The sequence below is a fragment of the Megalopta genalis genome, chromosome 5 (genome assembly GCF_051020955.1).
Source record: "Megalopta genalis isolate 19385.01 chromosome 5, iyMegGena1_principal, whole genome shotgun sequence".
Taxonomy (NCBI): Eukaryota; Metazoa; Arthropoda; class Insecta; order Hymenoptera; family Halictidae; genus Megalopta; species Megalopta genalis.
The window spans coordinates 17,210,090-17,230,234 of NC_135017.1; the positions used below are offsets into that span (position 1 = coordinate 17,210,090).

Below are 20,145 nucleotides of genomic sequence, written 5' to 3' on the forward strand. Positions count from 1 at the left end.
GAGGAGGTATTTCGTTTTGTCGAAATTTCAGTAGTACAAGTCAATCACAAGCCAGACGAAGAATTTCGAGATACCTCTTCGAGGAGTATCATGTTCTCCTGATACAATTAGCAAGTAGTTTAAGTCAATGGAAAGTCAGATAAAACGGTCGTCGAGATACGTAAAGGATTGCGTCGGGGTAGCGATAGGGATAGGGATAAAAGGTTTTGAGAAATGTATAAATGAGAAGACGTTTGGATTAAGTTTAAATATATTTTTATTTTCACATATGGTACAATACAAGCATGGTACAATAAAATCATTGCTTTACTACCGCAGCGATGAAGAAACGATGTCGTGGAGTAACGTAGAAGAAGTATGAAGAAAGTCGTCGTGCATCTGTCCTAAACAGAAAGATAGAAATTATTACTTTACGATATGGCAAATTAGATTATGTGTAATATCGGGAACGCATGGAAATATTAAAAGCACCGGAATCGTGACAAAAATGAAAAATCGAGAAGAACACTGCGAATGGAAGGGGAAATTCGAATGCATTTTATACTATGTTCCCGATGGGCTATGATGATGCACATGTGCTGAAACGATAGCTGGAAGTGTCTAGTTTAACACGTCCTAAAGTATGTTAGATGACAATCGCGATAACCCTTTGAAAAATTAGGAAAGACTGAACCATGACGAAAATGAAAAAACCTGCGAATGGAAGGGGAAATTCGAATGCACTTTGCGCAATGTTCCCGATGGGCTATGACGATGCATTTGTGCTTAAATGAAAGCTGGAAGTGTCTAATTTGTCATATGGTAGGTTGGTTGGAAGATGAATAGGTAGGTAGATGAAAATATATACACGTAAAAATTAAATATGCATATGATAAATGAATATCATTATAATAGTCCGACGACGATGCAGCGTGGAAATCCATGTTCACCGAAATTCGAATTTTCCTGCTAGGTATCGTCGTTACAACGCACTTAACATCGCATCGAATCGATCGATTGCGGCACCGTGTTCATCCATCGTGTAGACATTTGTCGGGAACAATCGAACGTCTCGTGTCTGATATATGCCGGACCTAATCCTCTGCGGCCAGGATATTCTGTGATCTACCGCTTGGGAAAACGACCGCAAAATTCCCCGAATCGTCTTCCGATAACGCGTCGTAACAACGTTAAAACAGAATTCTCGAAAGCGTAGATTTCATTTCATCGAGAACTTGCAGCAATATTTCCTAATATGATACTATCCGTGTTATGAATTTTTCTGGACTTCGCGATCGCGTTGTATTAATTTTCAAATGTTTCGAAGCTTCTTAGAAAACGATCGATCTTACTATAGTATGCGATCGAAATTGCAGCGTTCAACGATCGATAATCGTTGTCGCAGAACTTGCGATAAAGTACGGTCTAGCCGCGAAGAACATTTATCTCCATTACGAATTCAACGAATAGCTGCACGCGGAGGAGCAGAAAAAGTTGCGCCGCCGTCAACCTCTTGACAAAGCAAGAAAATTAACGTTTCTTACAGGCTTGCTAACCATGTAGACGAAGAAACGCGTGACCATTTATCTTGCCCTGTACGTTTACGAAAAGAAGACGATATATCCTCGCTGCTTTAAGCGGGCATTAGCTCCGAGTCTGTTCTATGGCAGTTCTAATCCCCTGCGTCCGAGATATCATACGGACATTCTACTCGAGAGAACGATTTATGAAGCGATTTACAGCTCGCTCGTTTTCCAACCACGGTCGGTTTTTCGTTGAATTTTTCAACGAACGTGTGTGTTGTCCATCGGCGATTAAATCTCGACCGGTGCATTAAAAATGCGGGACGTTCCGTCTCCGTCCGACCGTGGCCGGTCCGATCTCCTGCGCGCGAGATATTATCGAAAGGCTACGAAATTACGATACGAATCACATTTTGTTGGAATCGAACGAGCGACAGACTCGCTGTGAAAAAAATTGCAACAAGAGAAAAATCCTGCGAATGCAAGGGAAAATTCGAATGCATTTTAAGTTATGTTGCCGAAGGGCTATAATGATGCACATGTGCTTAAATGAAAGCTAGAAGTGTCTACTTTAACATGTCCTAAAGCATATTAAACGACAATCGCAAGAACACTTTGAAAAATTACGAAAGCCTGAACCACGACGAAAGTGAAAAATCGAGAAAAATCCTGCGAATGGAAGGAGAAGTTCGAATGCGCTTTAAACTATGTTCCCGATGGACTATGACGATGCACATGTGCTTAAACGATAGCTGGAAGTCGGACTCGCTGCGAAAAAAAAATTGCAACAACATTCTACGATCGTGGAAAAGTTGCGGAGATAGCGAAAGAGAAGAGTATATCCGGATCGCGACAGCACCGACATTCTACTGTTCGCAGGATCGCGTGCAGCGGGATCCGAGGGAAAAAATTGGAAGTAACATCCGTCGCTTGGTTGTCCAGGAAGTTCCCCGCGAAACGGGGCAAGAATCGTGCAAGACTCTCCGACTTAGTTTCGGCCGAAGGGTCGCAGCTCTTCGCGAGTCGCGGTCGGTATCGGGAAGAGGAACGTTCAATTTCCTTAAAACCATCGAGAAAATTGCGAGCCGGATTGCGAACAAACCATGATAGTGGTGGGCCAAAATAATAAATGAAGCGATTCGTTTGGATCGACGAGCCGGGCGGAGCGATACACTCGATCCAATCATGCTAACGCCGCGCGGAGCCGAGCCGCGCCGCGATCTTTCGCGCGCCGAGGATTGCATCGGTGTGCATCGGGCCTGGGCCGGCGAGCGACCGTCTCTTTAATTCGCAAATGAAACTGGAGGAACTGGGTCAGAGCCGATTCCGTCTCCCTCTTCTCCCCTCCTTGCGACTCCCTTTTCCGCCCCGCGAAATCGCAGGAAGGATCTTCGACGGAGGAGGTAATTTTAATACGATCCCGATCGAAGGGCGCGTTCCCGATCCTCCGCGTCTCCCTCTCTCTATCTCTCGCTTCCTCTCTCTCTCTCTCTCAGTCTCTCCTTTCTCGCCGGCTTTCTATCGGCTCCGAGCTATCGAGACGAATCGTCCGCCCCTGTTCCGACCGGTAATGGATGTCTAGCCGATTCGATTTAATCGAGCCACGGATTGATCGTAATGTCTCCCGATACCGCGCGCGACCCTCGTTAATCTGATTTAATTCGCGATCCCAGATAAGCCTTTTATCGTCCGATTCCCGGTTAATTCGATGACGCGGCTCTGTCCGATCCGAACAAATAGCCTGGTCCGCGTGCGAGGCCGCTTTATAGAGCCGGCCCGATTCGCGATACCGCCGAAAGAATCCCGATCCGCGCAAATTCCACCGAAAATAACGCGGAGAGCTCGGCGATCGTTCGCGGATTTACCGGCCAGAAAAAAAAAATGCGGCAGCGGCGGCGGTTTCCAGCTTCGCGATTATTTTTCAGCGAGAAAACGTTCGATTTCGAAGCGTTTCGATGCCCGGATTTTCAACCGGTCGTTTGATTTTTTTTTTTTTTTTTTTATTAAGAACGTTAACTTCGGAACGCTTAACCCCATTATTTCGGCCGCGACACATACCGGCGCGCTGTGTGTACCGGAGGAGGAGCAATTCTTTGCCGCTGTCTCGCGCCTCCGCCGGCAAGAATTTAATTACCGGAGAGCGAACGGTTGAATAAATTTCAGCGTAAGGCTAGCGCGCCGAGAGACGTTCGTTCGAATTCTCCGCTTTAATGGCGCATCGGGGCGCCCGGAATTTCTGCCCTAATTTTCTTCATCCGCCGCTAGATTTTGGTTTCGAACCGCGCCGAGGACGCTCGCGTTCATTCAACGTTTCGGCAGGCATTTTTGTGACCCGGAAAGCCGGACATTTTCAAAGCTTTTCAGCTTCGCGAGCGCCGGCGCGCGCGGCACCTGTATGAAAAACGTGCGGGCTTTTTTTCGATTACATTCTCGATTCTTCGGAGCACGCGAACGGATACCTCGAACGCGAACGCGCGTTTTCTTTGTGCTGGCACGGTTTAACGAGCGTATCAGACGCGAGTAGAAGACAACGGGAAGAATTTAAACTCGATAAATTGTTTATCGTTCTCGACGAGGTCCCTCGTGCGCGACCACAGTCTTCCGAAAGCTTAGGAAGCGTTCGGAAAATATTCCGAGGATATTCTTCGACCGAAAATAAGAATAACGGCAAACGAAAGTTCGAATGCATTTTAAGCTATGTTCCCGATGAGCTATGACGATGCACACGTGCTTAAATGAAAGCTGGAAGTGTCTACTTTAACATGCCCTAAAGTATATGAGATGGTAATCGCGATAACCCTTTGAAAAGTTAGGAAAGCCTGAACCATGACGAAAATGAAGAATCCTGCGAATGGAAAGGGAAATTCGAATGCGCTTTAAACTATGTTCCCGATGGGCTATGACGATGCATTTGTGCTTAAATGAAAGCTAGAAGTGTCTGGTTTAACACGTCCTAAAGTGGATTAGATGACAATCGCGAGAACACTTTGGAAAATTAGAAGAGCCTGAAGCATGCCGAAAATGAAGAATCAAGAATAATCCTGCGATGGAAGGAGAAGTTCGAATGCGCTTTAAGCTATGTTTTCGATGAGTCATGATGATGCACATGTGCTTAAATGATAACTGGAAGTGTCTACTTTCACATGTCCTAAAGTGTGTTGGATGACAATAGCGAGAACACTTTGAAAAATTAGGAAAGCCTCAACCATGACAAAAATGAAAAATCCTGCGGATTTAAGGGGAAATTCGAATGCGCTTTAAGCTATGTTCTCGATGGGCTATGACGATGCTCATCTTCGGAAAATATTCCGAGGATATTCTTCGACCGAATATAAGAATAATAACAAACAGAAATCGTCTAAATTCGCGATTCGTCGATGCGCCGGATAATTCTCGAAGGTTTCGCGGCGCAGCTCGGGGAGCTGGTCCGTCCCGAATAATTCAAGACGAGAGTTTCCGTCGGTTTGCTTTCCGGTTATCGGACCGAAGGAAATCACGGTGTACCACGATCTCCCTTCCGAGGCAAACCCGAGCCCTGATATCCTCGTGATAGATTCACGAGCATCTGGAATACGCGATCCGGCGGATCGCCGCATCGAAAACAGAGTCGCGATCCCGATCGCGCGCGCTATCCCGGCGGCGATATGCTGGCATCGTCCCATCGACGAGCGTCGGAAAACGCGGTTAATATTTAACGCTCGGGGACACGCGTCGGTCCGATCCTGTTAATAACGTAGTGATACATTCCCGGTATGGTTGCGCGCGATCGTTTCGCCAAGAACCCGTAATCCCGATACGGGCTGCTGCTTCCGATCGCTCGTTCCTCCTTTGTTCGTCGCAGCTCCGATGAAAACCTTCCGTCGCGACGACAGCAACGAACCGTCGTTCGCTTATGCTACTTTCGATCGGTCGTTGAAAATCCGTTGAAACTTAATAGCACGAATCCGGAGACAATTGCTACGGGAAAACCGGCGGCAGCCGCCGCGTCGGGGTCGGCGACGGTGTCCTACTTGCGACGAGAAGCGACGAGAGTAAATTCTGGTGGGACTTTCTTTTCCAAACGAACGGTCCGACCGACTAACGAGAAAATTACGTTTAATTCCGACGTAATGGCGCTCTCCGCGATTCGCGTCCTACACCGAAAATTAATCCTCGCGGCTGAAACGGCTGCGCGAGGAAGACGACTTCGGAGGGCGAAGCGATCGATTTTGCGACCGGACCGATTAACTCTTTCCGGTTGGAAAATGTTTTCGACGCGGCGTCGAAGCGGCCGTCGATAGAAAAGCAGCCAACTGGACGGTCTCGAAGGAGATTAGGAGATTATTGGCCGGTTTCCGGCGACGCGAACGCGAAGATTACAGATACTCGCGCCGCGCGCGTTCGATCGTAGCTCGCGCGCGTCCATATCGGAAGCTGACGTTCCGTTGAAATCGTAAAACGTTCCCGGCGATAAGACCCGGGCTCCGCTGCAGCCGCGGTTTTACGGTTTCCACGGTTTCCAGCGAAACGCGGCTCTAATTTGACCGCGCGTCGCCGTGCAACGCTTTCCGCGACGAATCTTGTAACGCGCGCGCCGTTCTCCCAACGCCCGTGAAATTCTCGGATTTTTCTGCCGGCGCGTCTCGACTGCAATTCCGACGGAAACGCGGCGCGGAGCTGCGAAAAGAGATGGAACGAAGAAAGGTGTCCGCGATGCTTCTCGCCGGCCGGCGGAACTATTTTAAAGAGAAAATTGCGTTTCTAATAGGAAAACGCGGCATTTCGCCGCACGCGGGAGACGAACGTCGTCCTCGAAATTGACCGATATAATTGTTGACTCGTAATCGCGTTCGCGGTTTCGCGAGAAGTTGTTAAAAAATTTCGTTATTTTTCTGTTACAGGTGAGTACAATGCGGCATCGCGGCTCGTCGGACCGGGAACAAGTAAGTCGATCGAGTCCCGAACGGGGTTCGTTCCGATTGGCTCGAAGATAATTTCATTCGTAAACTTGGCCGAGGACCGAGACCGATTACAGTAATGTCTCCCTAATCGACGCTCAGATTCTGCATAAAACGACTCGTTTCTATAGTTACCGATTTCCAACAATTATAGAAACGAGTCGCAAGGCTCGAACAATCGTATCTCCTCTTCTCAAATCGTCCATCTTTATAGACAATCCGAGCGGACAATCTCAGCGTCGATTAGGGAGACATTACTGTAATTCGATTCGCGACCGTCTAGAAGCTCTAAACCCGGAGCGAAACGCGTCGACGAAACGGCCGGGCAAAGAATCGATTAAAAGGCGACCGATGGATCGGCGATTCTCGCGATCACGGCCGCCCAACGATTTCGAGCCCGATGGCTCGAGGCTCGGCAACGGGGAACCGGTCTCCGCACGGTCGTCCCTCGTCTCGCGCCTCTCGTCGCCGCCTGATAAAGACATTATCGATTCCGTCGCGCTCTGTCCACTCCCGTCCATTCTCGTCCGTCGTCGTTAAGAAGTCCGCGCGCATTCTTGATCGGTCCCGTACTCGAGACACGCCGGATTATCGATCGAGAGTCTCGTTTTTCACGCGACGGAATCGCCGTCTCCCGCTTCGCTCGGTCGTCCGAGCGGAGGAACGGAGAAGCCTTCGACCCGGCCCTGAAGAGCTTGTCGTTATTTATTCGATGTTTATTCCGCGGGATAAAGGAATAAGCGAGCTCCTCGTCTCTGCTCGTCGAGGACCCGATCTCCCGATCGAAGGAGAAACATTGTTCGCCGTCCGAGAAACCGGGGACAACCGGAAATCTGTCTACGAGGCGCGTCGGCATTTAACGACGGAGACGCGGTTGAAAAGAACAAGTTGCTGCGTATATGGAGAGCTTTGTAATAGTAGCAAGGAATTATTCGTTTCTCTTCGATATCTCGAACTCGACGTTTCCGGTAGCCTGTGATTGTACGCTGACATTATTCTCGCGCTCCCTGCTCGATCAGGCTCTGCGGCTCTGTTCGAAACGGCCACCCAAATCTCTACTCTAAACAGCCTGTGCTCCAACCAGATTCGCGTCCCTCAGCTTCGACCGCCATCTTCTCTTTCTTTTTTGAGAAGAACCTGCGGTTGCAACGACGGCGCGAGCGAACGTCGATGTTCGACGTTCTTCGAATTTTTGCACGAGGTGCTTCGTCCCTTGTGTCTCGAAGAAAGCCTAAACTTTACGCTCTGAAACACCCTATTTTATACCGGCCCCACGGTCGTAAAAGTTCCAATGGGAGAGAGAGGGAGAGAGAGAGAGAGAGCGGTGCGAAGCATTTTTCATGGGATTCCTTCCGATCGATCTTTGCGCAAACGACGAGCCAATTTACGGTCGCGACCGCGACCTTTGAGCGAAGATGCCGCGTCGTTATCCGAGAATTTGCAAAAGCGTGTAGCTGCGCTCCGAAGACTCGGAAGAAGCAGCTCCGGCTCGAGGCAAGAGATGCGCGCATCGTTGTCGCGCTCTCGGTGCAGGGCGCAGGGTGCGAGGCGCGGAATGCGCACAGAGAGAGGGTGCAGGACTCGCGCACTCGCGCACGCGTGCACACGGCCATCATCGACTCTCACTCGGTCTGGTCTCTCTTCGCGTACGAGCCACACAAATAGCTCATTATGACCGAAGCGTGGTACTCGGACCCGTCGTGCGCACTACGTAATTGGGGTTAATGATCGTGTGTACGTTCGTGCCCGTGCCCCTGCTCTCTCTTGCTCTCGCTCTTGCTCTTGCTCTTGCTCTTGCTAGTTCGCGAAGCAGTAGGTACTCGACAACTTGGCCCGGACCAGGCATGCCACTCTCCGCCCATTAGCGAATGTAATGCCAGTCATGGCAACACCTTGCTTTTCCTCCGGCCATCCCCCGAACTCCCCCGACCACCCACGCCCTCCGCCAACCACCTCCTCCTTTTCCCATTCGTTCCATCCACTGCGCGCTTTGCCGCTCGTCGCTCTCCCGACTACTTTGCCGGCTTAATCCTGCGGGATCGATGCTCTGACCCTGGCACAGGCAACGATGCCCCGGGAGCACCGGCGGGCTCTAAGAACTCTGGAGAAAAGAGCTCGAGTACGCCCGAGTACGGTAATATCTCCCTAATCGTCGCCCAAATTTTGACAGCACTAAAAATAGACAATTTGGGAAGAGGAGGCTCGAACAATCGTATCTCTTCTTCACAAATTGTCCATCTTTGTGGACAATCCGAGTGGACAATTCGAGCGTCGATCAGGGAGACATTACTGTGTATCGTTGAACCGACTCTCGGAAGATCGCGAGGCGTCCTTCGATCGAGAGACGACGCAATTAAAAGAAATCTTTCCTCGAGTCGCGTATCGAGTTTTATGAAATCGAGGACGCTCGATGTCGGAGCAAGTATCGCCGGACTTATTAAGCGGACGTGTCCGCGAGAATGACGTCGAATGGGGGAGCTTCTCGTCTCGACGGGAAATGCCCGAGGGATTTTTCAAAGTTTGCCGCGAGAGGTGGCAGCGGCGATACTTAATCCTGGTCCTAGTTTCATGGATCTGCTTAGCTGTAACGAACTCGAAGAAATTTCTTGCTCGCAAATTGGTGTTCGCGACGCCAAGGTGCGCTCGTCCTTCTCCCGTATCGGTCGATCGTTTAACGGGTGAAGCATACGCGCGGCAAGCTGTACAACGATGTCTCTCTAATCGACGCTCGGATCGCGACGCTCAAAAATGGACAATTTAGAAAGAGTAGATACGATTGTCCGATCCATGCGGTTCATTTTTATAGTCACGAATATTATAATTATATAAAAACGAGCTGCAAGCCTCGAACAATCGATACAACATAAGAGACATTGCTGTAGATCGGCAATTCGACGAGACCCGGGCGCGAAGGGAAATATTCGAGGTCGAGAGCAAAATTCGGGATGAAAAATGTCTCGGCGCGAGGAGAGAAGCACGGGGGAAAAACGTGTTTGCAGTTTTTTGGTAAACCGTTTCTCCGCGTCGCGCTGATCAACCCTTCTGCAAATTCGGTGGATCGACGTTCGTCGCTTTTTTTCCGCGCGCGGATCGGGATTCCTTTGACAGCGACACCGGCGGAAAAAACTGTTCGCGCTAACGAGGCCGTTCGAGATTAGATCACCGAAGCCCGATAGTCGGACGAAATTCGCTATGGGATCGACGTCGTTCGAATAATAAATAAGATTCGATTTGTCGATAATGCAGCCGACGCGCTGCTGCCGCCGCGTTGGAATTCAATGGATGACGTTTTCATTACAGGATTTTAAGCGAAACACTTTCCACTTCAATTTCCTTTGTGACCGTTCTCTCTCTCTCTCTGTCTCTCTCTGCGCTGTAACCGGGCCGGGCTCCCGTTCCGTTTTTCCCGTCGATCTCTATTTCGTTACGCTCTAACCGAGGTAGAAATCGACGAGATCGATTATCAATTTCAGACGTTCGGTCATCGCTTCGCTGCCCGATTTATCTTCTTTGCTACGATTAATTATCTTTATTCGTTTCACGGCTAGAGTACATTATATTAATAATTTCGCTCGGCTCATTAGTCGGCCGCCACACGTTCGTTTCATCTCATTCTGTCCCCCTCCGGTTTTAATTAATTTCTCCGGTGTATTTTTTAACGAACGCGTTCATAGATTAATTAAACGAACGCGCCGCGCGAACCTTCCGTCACGGATTTTTAACTAATTTTTCCGGATTCGAACGCGTCCGCGGTTTCGAAACGAAACGAAACGAAACGAAAAGCTGCGGAATATTTAATTCGAGCTAGCGATTACAGAGAACGCGCGGAAACGACTGCTCGAGCGTAACAAAAAAAACTGTGCGTTGTCCGCTTCAGAAAATTGCCAGATCTCTCGTCGGCCGTCGGCCGTCGACCGACCCGATCGTCGACCGAAACACCGTCTGTGTTTCGCGAAACCGTCGTCGATCATCGAGCAGAATTACGCAACGTTTCGCCACCGGTTGCAAATCGACGCGTTTCCACGTAAAATGTTTCTTCCCTGGTCCGTCCTGTTTCTTTTCGATAACGCAACAATGTTAACGAGCGCGCGCGCGCGCGGCAATAATTAACGACACCTGTATAATTAACGAGGACGCTCGCGCTCGTTAGCCTCAAGTAATTAGTTCCTGATCACGGTGTCGCGTCGTTCGCGGGACCGCCGGAATAATCGTCGTAAAACAATTTCTTTGTAATTCGACTTCGCGCTCGGTTTGTCCGTTCTTTTCGAATTTTTAATTCCGCGCCAGATGAGCTCGCGAACGCTCGCGAGCGCGCGTGCACGAGCGAGACGCCTCGCGAGCAATTACCGTGCCGTTAATTAGCGGGTGATTAACGACAATATAGATCGGCGTGCCCCGCTACCATTATTGCCGGCAACGATCGATTATCGATCGCGGTTCTTACCCGAGGAATTATCCACCGTAAACCGGATTCTTTGATGCGCTTTTTTATCGTCCCTTTTGTTTACTGTTTCGGCGTTATCGGGCAGAAAAAAAAGGGAGCCGGGATCCGTCGTTGACGGACGATAATTAATAATGATAAGCCACCGCATCGGTTCCACGGTTACCGTGTTTTGTTAATGATCGGCCGCTAATTAGCGCCGCCCGCGACGCATCGCTCGTTTCTCTGGCTGTATCCACTGCTCCCCGAGTACAGCGGAAGAGAATTTTCTAATTAAAGAACACTCGAATCATCGATTAATCGACGATCCCGATTCTACGCGTTCGCGGAGCGTTCTTACAGCCGCGCGAGACAAATAATTTATAGGAGCAATTCAATTCGCGATTGCGTTGCTTTCTATAATAGTTTACATCGGCTCGTTGCTGCGATGGACAATTAATTCGTCTTAATATCTAGCGATCGTTCGGCTGCGCTCGATCCTCGCTCCTTTGCGTCCGCTTGCAACGTTCCCTTCCCGAAAGAACGAAGCTCTAAACGAGAAGCGAATCTACGAGTTCCGCGTTGAAGAACGCGAGCGCGAATTTATTTATTAACACGAATGTACGAACGAGACTGGTCCTCTTCCTCAACTATTTCCGAGCAGCAATTCTGGGAGTTTTCTTCTCCGAAAATTGTGCCGAGATTTTGGCAAACGAAAGCAGAGAGAGAGAGAGAGAGACCTCGGCGACGAGAAGACGCCGACGAAAATTAATAGATCTCGATTTACGGAGTCGCGAATTAGCCGCGAACGAGAAAGTGGTTCGAGCGCGGCCGAATAAATAAACTAACGGCCAAACACCGGGGTTCGTTTGCGCGGTCGGACGGGGCGGGGAGGAAGGGTAAAAAGGTGGAAGGGCGGCACGTTAAATCCAAACAAGAACTATCGATTAGACCCGAGGCACGCGGTTATAGCGTTTTCGACGGGCCGCGATTCGATTCGATTCGATTCGATTCGACTCGACAACGGGCTTAATCGTAAATTCCTAAACCCGAGGCTCGGCGATACACGCGGCCTGGATGAAACGAACCTCGGTCTACCTGGACCGACGCTCTCGCCAAGTGCAATCTAATGTTAATCGAACGACGTCTCTGATACGTAAACCGCGTGTGCACCGTTTAGAAGGGTTGCTCGTTTCACGGGGGAACTATCGGTCTTCGGTGCTCGACGAGCTCGGCGACCGCTTTTAGGTTGCTGACGGAGGACGGACGTCGATTGTTCTTGCGGATCCTAAGACTCGGGTGAACTTGCGTCGACGTTGTTGCTTCGTTAGGTGGTCCGAGGATCGACGTCGACGGTCCGTAGATACCAAGAAGTCTTCTCCAGGTTCTTCTGCAAAGTAAACATTTCAGTGCGTTAATTGAAAGAAAAACTTTGTTCTTTCTTCGATCGTTTGAACGGTCTTTCGCGACCGGGAAATCTAATGATCCGCGAGAGTACAGCAATGTCTCTCTAATCGACGCTCGGATTGTCCACAGAAACGGACAATTTGGGAAGAGGAGATGCGATTGTGTCGAGCATTTGCAGCTTGTTTTTATAGTTCTCGACACGATTCGTAATTATAAAAACGAACCGCAAGGCGCGAATAATCGCATCTCCTCTTTCCAAATTCTCCATTTTTGTGCCGAATCTGAGCGTGGGTTAGGGAGACGTTACTGTACCCGGTTCGAGAGCATTTATTCGTTGGTCGCCGTGCTGGGACATCGGCGACTCGGTCGGACGATAGCGCGGAACAATTTCTATTTGGGAAGTTTCTATCGGGCCGGGCTTTCATTCGGTAAGTTTATCGCGTTAGAGCAGACAGCGTTGTGCCGGTGATTAAAATGCCGTTCGACTGCACTCGATTTTGGCGGAACAATCGCGGCGGTCCGCATCGGTCGGGCTTTTCGGAAGTATAAACAATGAGGGGCGGGGTTTCTGCGGCCCGTTACGCCGACCCCGCGCCGTTCGAATATCAGGGAGGACACAGAACGTTGCCTCTCTCGCATTCCGCGGCCGCCAGCTCATTTTCCAGCCGTGTGTCGATATTTCTATCTCGAAAGCGGATTCTCGGTCGCATCTTATCGTGGTTTCGCCGTCGCGCGGTGCCGAGCCGAGCCGAGCCCGAACCGAGGCGAGCGGAGCGGAGCAGAGCAGAGCGAAGCGGAGCGAAGCCGCGGCCGCGATGCTCCGTAATTGAATATCGATTCTCGTCGGGGCTTTCCACCGATCTTCGCCGTGCGATACGATAAATTGTTTGCTAATGATCACCGGGGAACTCGAGGAACAACGTCTCCGAGGCCGAGACGCCTGCTTACAATGCTCCCGCTTTTGCTCTCGCTTTTGGACCCGCTTCTGGCCTCGCTTTTGCCAGCGATGCAGCTGCTCCTGCTGCTTCTGCTGTTACCGTCGCGTTCCGATATGCTTAAGGGCTTCGTTAGTCTCTTCCGTGCGTTACGTGTACTCGCAACAGAGAAGTTACTTCGCGGAGGACGCGTCGCGAAACGTTCGTTCGACGGTACACGCTGCCGCGGCGTTTACTCTGCGAGCCCAACTCGTCGGCGCAGTTGTAAATTCTGGCCAAACTTTCCGGTGAATAGGCCGCGTTATTCTATCTTCTTCTGCTCGCGAATCAAAGTTTCGGACGGACCGCCGGCATTGGTCTAAAAATCCTTGTCGTCGATCGTCCAAGCGAACGGCCGGCTTTCGCTTTGCTCGCGAAAACGTTGTCACCCGGATTCGAAGAATTGGGAGCTCGGGGTGCCGAAGGGAGCTCGGAGAATCGAAAGCGCGAAGCTTCGGAAGCTTCGTTCGTCGACCGGTCCGAGGAGTCGGCAGCTCGCGCTATTGAAAAGTTGAAAAATTCGGTTCTCGACGAATGCGAAGCTTGAAAAATTGCAGGCATCGATAAGCGATCGCCGGATACTTCTTTGCTGCTGCCTCGGGTGCGATTTCCGGCGAAGAAAAAGACCCGTCTTTTCCCGTTCCGCGCGCGTTGTTTCGGGCTACCTAGAAATTCGTCTCCGAACGCCCGGAACACCTGCCGCGGTAATTTATCGAGCCTCTTTAACGCGAGTTTCGCTCGCGAAACTGGAAAATCTCTCTCTTTCTCTCTCTGCGAAAATTGAACCGTGATATGGACGACGCCACGTCGTTCCTGTTCGCAGCCGATTGCCTCGTTTCTCCTGTTCGGCTCCGACCGACGGTCTCCACCGCGCGCGAGGAACAAAGCCAGCGATTTTCTTTTCTTTTCGCTCGCGGGTCAAGGAACAACGCCTACGCGAACGCGGCCGGGCCAAGGTATCGACGCGCTTATCGAACGCGAAGTCAATTTGCGGAGAAACTTCTCCTCGGCGCACTAAAGTCTCCGATGGATGTTGGCCCCGAAAGCTGTCGGAGCTCCGCGTCGACGAGAAGAAACTTAGCAGCTCCGCGGTGTTTACCGTGCGCCGACCGTTTCTTACCGAAAATCTCGACTCTCCTCTTTGGCCGGGCTGTCTCGAGAATTTTCGGAACTCGCGAGGACAGTTTTCTGACACGCGGCCGGATTAAAAGTGCAATTCCGTGCTTCGCAGCTTTCAACTTCTTTTCGCGTTCGAAAAACGAGGAGGAAACCGGGCGTCGCGAAAGTCGAACGTTGCTCCAATCTCTCTTGACCGGCCTTTCTCGAAATGACGCTTCTTACCCCCCCCCCCCCCCCCCGGGGGAAGAGAGCCGGGGCAACGCGATAGAGCGATAGGGCGATTTATAAAACGTCGATATACTCGTGGAATACCTGAAGTTTATTAGCGTGGAAAACGGATCCGCTGATTCGTTTGTTTTTAATAACCCTTCGACCGCCTCGGAGAGACTCTACTCTACTAGACCGAGGTTTCTGCTGGCCAAGCAATTTTTATTAAACGAGCCCCGCGACGTGCGAGCAAGAGAGTACATTGTTTGTCGCGAGGACTACCACTTCGCCCCCCTATCGAGGTAAAGTAGTTCGCGAACCCTAGCTATGAAACCGTCCGCGTCCGCCGCCCCTGGATATCGCAACTGCTGACTAACACCGTGTCGACGAAACTACATTTTTCGCCGCGAACCATTCGTCGAAATTCTTTCAACGACGTTCTGGTGCTTTTTTTCTCCAGAAAATGCAGTCCAGTGGGCTCGAGCCCATAATATATTTATATCTAGTATAAAGATGAAATACGAGCGATAAACAAATTCATGCGCGAAATATCGCGGAAATCGTTGTCCCGTCGCAGCAAAAATCGCTGGCTCTCGAACCGGTGGACACCGAGCGGAGGATCGGGCCGATTAAAGGCGTCCAGATTTGAATAAATCGCGCTAATTCCAAGCGCCGCGATAGCGGCCACCTAGAGCGAGCGCCGTGGAAAAAAGGAAAAGGGTTAGAGGAAAGAAAAAAAAGGGGGGAAACCACCGAGAGCAGCAGACTCGTCGCGGATGTCCTATTTGGCGGTAGAATAGAATAGCGGTGTTCCAAGCCGAAGGGGGTTTTCGGAAGCGTGCGAGCGTGCGAACGAGCGAGCGAGAAAAAGGGCAAACCGCGTGTACCGGGCACGCCGGCCGCTTTTGTTGTCGTTTCTCACGGCGTAATTAAAATTCTACAGAGGCGGCCGGAAGTTTGGACCGGTTCCAAAAATCCTGCGACGGCTCCGACGAATCCAGAGCCAATCCGACGCCGGCGCCGACGCCGACGCCGACATTGTTCGGCCGTTGGAGACGCGGCCAACGAAAGAGCCGTCGAAAATCTCTCCAACGCGTCTCTATGTACTTATCTTTGAGCGACCTGGCAGGGTTCGCTACACCGCGAATCCGAATCGCGTTTAAATTGCGAACTCGACGGAATTTTACGGAACGGTAGAGACGGGACGGAAAATTAGCTGGACTTTCTCGACGTTTCGAAATCGAAACGGATCGAACGCGGATGGACGCTGGATATCTCGAAGCATCGGAAAACACCGGCGTCGAAACGAATTTCCCGGCGCGCCGTTGCAAGGCATTAATTTTCCACCCCCTTGTTTCCTTCGTTGTCGAAGTAATTAATTCCCGTCTGCTCTCTCGGAGCGTTTAAATACATGTCCGACGACTGGATGGCGGAGGATGGAATGCATTCCTGGAAACACAGGATCCGCGAACACGGCGCGCGAAACTCGTCCGGAGAGAGAGAACCGCGGGCAAGCGTCGCCGAAAACTCCGCGGACTATTTCCTGCGGCGCTTCGAATCCTCCGATTCGCCGTGCGAGAGGAAGAAACAGTCGGCAAATTTAATTGGACGTTGACGATGCATTATTCCGCTTCCGCTGCGCCGAGTCGAAACGCGCCGCGCCGGTACGAGCCGAGTCGAGCCGGGCGTTCCATCGGCCACCGCTCCCGCGGAAATATTCCTCGATTTACTCCCCGCGCGCGTCGCCCCCCTTTCCGTCGCTCTCCGCCCTCGATCTCCCTCGATCTCCCTTCGTCACCCTCCGAGAGTGGCATCTTTGAATTTCAATTAAACCGAGTGAAATATTCGCCTGGATCGCTCCGCGATCTGTGATTGCACCCGCGAGCGATATCTCCTTAAGTACATCTTCCGAACTGCCGACAGAATGATCTAATTCAGCCTAATGCACGCGGAGGGACCGGAATTACCGAGTCGCTCGATTCGAGCGGGTTACCTCGATCCGGAAACCCGCACAGCGAGCCGCTGCGACGGATTTCCACGGTTCTTTTTCTTTTCGATCGAGCGCGCGACGCGATCGCGCTGTCAACGGCAGACACAACGGGACGGTCGAATTCGGCTGCAAATTTTCTGCCCACGGTCCGCCGTGCACAAGCGTCGACTCTAATAAACGATAAAGCGGATCGCGTTACAGCGTTGTTAACGCGCGCGCGCGCGCGCCGGTCGACGAATAAAAGATGCGGCGAACGCGATTAATTCCGGCGAATCGAGTTCTCGTTGAACGCGGCCGAACGACGGGAGCGAGAATTTTCGGTCCGCCGATCGCTCGAGCGGAATCGGCGCGTCGTTTCGACTGAAAAAAAATGCGAAGCAAACACCGCGCCGCGCCGGCAAAAAGCACGATACCAGTTCCGCGCGATCCGGAATGCAAAGACCGCGGCCGGAACAAAAAAGTCGATTGACTCCGACAAAGGGTGGAGCGGAGAGAGAGAGGAGAGGAGAGAACAGAGAGAGAGAGAAGAGGATCTGGTCCATTGTTGCGTTTCTCCTGCGCCGCGGAATCGGGCGAACGAATCTCTCCTGATCCGAAATCAATGTCCTTTTGTCCCCTCGAGGAACGCTCTTCCGCCGGAAACGACCGGAAGAAGAGCCGCCGAGGACACGGTCGACCGGATATGTCCTGGAACCAGATTACGGGATCGAGTTAGGCTCCTTCGAAACCCAGTTCTACTTTTTCTTACCGAGAACAACGTCGGACCTTGCGCGAGCTCTCTCCGTTCGTTTCTGTCAAATTGCTGTGGAAAACGTTGATGTTTCTATATTACAGGTCCAACGATAATTAACCCTTTGCAGTCGGAGCTATTTCAATTCGAAATCCAAAAGATGTTTTCTGATCTGCAGTATTTTCGTTTTATATGATTCAGTGCAATTTATGCATCCGAAATTGTGCCTATTGGCAAGTACAATAATTGCAATTTTAACAGTTCTTTAAATACAACAAATCGGGTACTGTTACAATTATTCCATGAAAAATGGTGTAACAATTTTTAGTGGCGCCTCAGACTCGCCGCTCGAGTGCAAAGGGTTAATTTACCGAAATCAGAGCCGACGCTGAAGTTGTCGTAATCGGAATAATCTTCGAGCGCGGAACAAACTTTTGATCTGTTGAATCGAATGAAACCGGCACCCTCGTCTTCAGGGTTCCGTCGATTTCACTCGCGGGAATTGTTCTCGAGAGAAACGAATTTATCCGTCTGTCCGAGGATCGCGGAACGTTTCGCTGGACGGGGATGAATCGGTCGCTCGATTGGCCGTCGACTTAATTCGCGAGACACCGGTATAGCAATTTCCCGAACGAAGACGTTTTCCCGAAGAAGGAAAAGTTCTCGAACGGGAGAGGGAGACGTTCGGCCGAACCTCTCTCGCCTTCGCCGAGGTCGCCGGTCACCGTACGACCTCGGCACGGTTAATTGGACGTTGATGAGAGCGGAGAAGATAGGTGGTGCTCTCAAAGTGCTGAGTTCACGAGACCGTCCTCGATGAGTCGGTCTGAGAAACGTCGCCGGCCATTTTCCCGGCAGCCTTGGAACTTCCATTCGACGCGATCGTCGAGTGTCGATGTCGGTTCCACCGGGAAGGGCCGAGAGACGGGCACCGAGAACTCGAAAGCCATTTTGTCGGATCTTTTCTTCGTCCAAGATATTTCTTACACGGCAAACCTATCGACGGGACTGTCGCGCGCGTTGAAGATAAATTCCGAGGAAAATCTGGCATGTCGCGATTTCAAGCAACTCGTAGAGTTGCGCGAGCGGTGCTCGACTTTCCGCGGCGAGAAAAAGCAACAAAGGAGAGCCCAAAGTATCGATGACTCTCCGCGAAAGCGTCCTACTAATTTCGATATCGGTCGAGTAATCGAATTCGCTGCTTCTCGGCGGCTTCGGCGTCGATCCGAGAAATGCGGCAGCATTTAATATCTTCGATTCCGACGGCTCGAACGAACGCGGGGAACGCGTGGAATTCCGTCGGCTACTGTTCAGAATGCGAAAGAAAAAAACTCGGCGGTGACACGCGTATCTTAAACTCGAACGAAGCGCGGCGAGTGTCGCGTTTAGAGGCGGAAACGCGGACAGACCGGGTCTCATTCGTCGAGGAGATCGAAAAGCGAGGAAACACGGGCCGGGCCGGGCCGGAGACCGTTCGTGCCCCGAGATCATAATCCCCGGACGAAAACGTTACACGAAAGCGTCGCCCCGTCAGCCTCATGAAATTCATGCGGAACCGGAGCTGAGCGGAGAACAGCGAAGCGGCGAGGAGCGGAGCGGAGAGCACGCGAGTATTCATCGGGTTCCGAGCGAGCGACGCGCATCCGTTTTCAAAGGAAATATTCAAGAATCGTATCGATAAGCGCCGAGCAGGATAAAAGCTACCCGGCCATGAGAAAACAAAGAGGGTCTGCCGGAGTTTCCCCGCACAAAGGCAGAAAGATTCGAAGGCGTAGCCAATCTTCCTTGAAAGGCTGTTACCTCGCGCTTAGGTTCGACTCACGGTCCACGATAGTTACCGACTAGAATTCGCGTGGACCTTTGGTCACGGTCTTTTCTCCGATAACGTAAAAATCTACGTAGCTTCTAACGGAAAATCTGCGCGGACTCCGAACACGGTTCTTCGAGTTCGATGACAGAAAATGGACCCCGGACTCTTTGTTTGCCGGCCCTCTGCAAGTCGAAGGCGCTTCCTTGTTATTTTGAAAAGGGAACGCGAATTGATGACGCTCGAAAAGATCGACGATAAAGAAAACGTCGAAAATATATACGTCGCGGAGAGTTCACGGATTTCGAGACAAACCAAGGAAGTTGGAGGATCCGCCGCGGGGACGTCGCGGCCGAACGGTCGCGATAATAGAAAGAATTGCGTGGCCGACGATCGTTAAGGGAGTTTTTATCGCGGGTAATATACGCGGAGGAAGAATTCTCGGGTCTAATCGTTTTCGAAAAGTTTCCCGAACGCTTTTACGAACCGAAGTTCAACGCCCGAGGGCGCCCGTAGCTCATAATTCCATTTGCGCCGCATGCCTCGCTGCCGTATCGCATTATTCCCCACCCACGCCGCTCCCCGGCAACTTCGCCGAGGTCCGCTGTAGTCCTGGAAAATCGGATAATTGGTCCATCGATCTTCCGCTAATTTTTCTTCGCGAAGATCGAATTTACGGCGGAGGCGGCCGTAGAGAAGAACGAACTTCGGAAAGCAAGCGCGCCGAGCTTTCTCGCGAGAGATTTTTCGGCGAATGATATTTTTAATTCGTCGTTCCGTTGGAGAGATCGTCCGTTCGTCGGAATCTCGTTTAATTGAAATCGCTGGCGCACCGAGTCGAAACGTTAGAGTAAGCGATACGAGGGAACGAGACTAGAGTTTACGCGCCGATGGCGAAGTTTCGAGTTGCACGGGAGGGTGTTCTCGTCGCCGTTTAAACTAATTAAACTGGGACGACGCGCGGACGACGAAGAAATCGAAAGCGTTGAACTTCTCGGAGGTGGAAGAATTCCAAAAGATTCGCAGTTTCGCGGCGATCGGGGACCGAGCGA

General features: G+C 51.1%; 2 protein-coding genes across 12 annotated transcripts in view; one reads left to right on the plus strand and one right to left on the minus strand.

Annotated features, from left to right (window-relative positions):
- Positions 1 to 20,145, plus strand: part of Btk29A (tyrosine-protein kinase Btk29A) — a 157,149-nt gene that overhangs the window by 86,661 nt on the left and 50,343 nt on the right. The window lies entirely within an intron of this gene.
- Positions 239 to 20,145, minus strand: part of LOC117227521 (uncharacterized) — a 68,815-nt gene continuing 48,908 nt past the window's right edge. For 2 of the 9 annotated variants that reach the window (XR_013033380.1, XR_013033383.1), the window contains one exon: positions 12,109 to 12,249. Coding sequence is in view for 3 of the 9 variants with exons in the window: in XM_076521794.1 (XP_076377909.1) it covers positions 12,054 to 12,249 (196 nt within the window). In the remaining 6 variants the exon portion in view is untranslated. Of the gene's footprint in view, positions 12,250 to 14,767; positions 17,244 to 20,145 lie in introns of those variants that run through there. The other 7 variants (XR_013033379.1, XR_013033378.1, XM_076521794.1 and 4 more) reach the window with 7 other exon arrangements.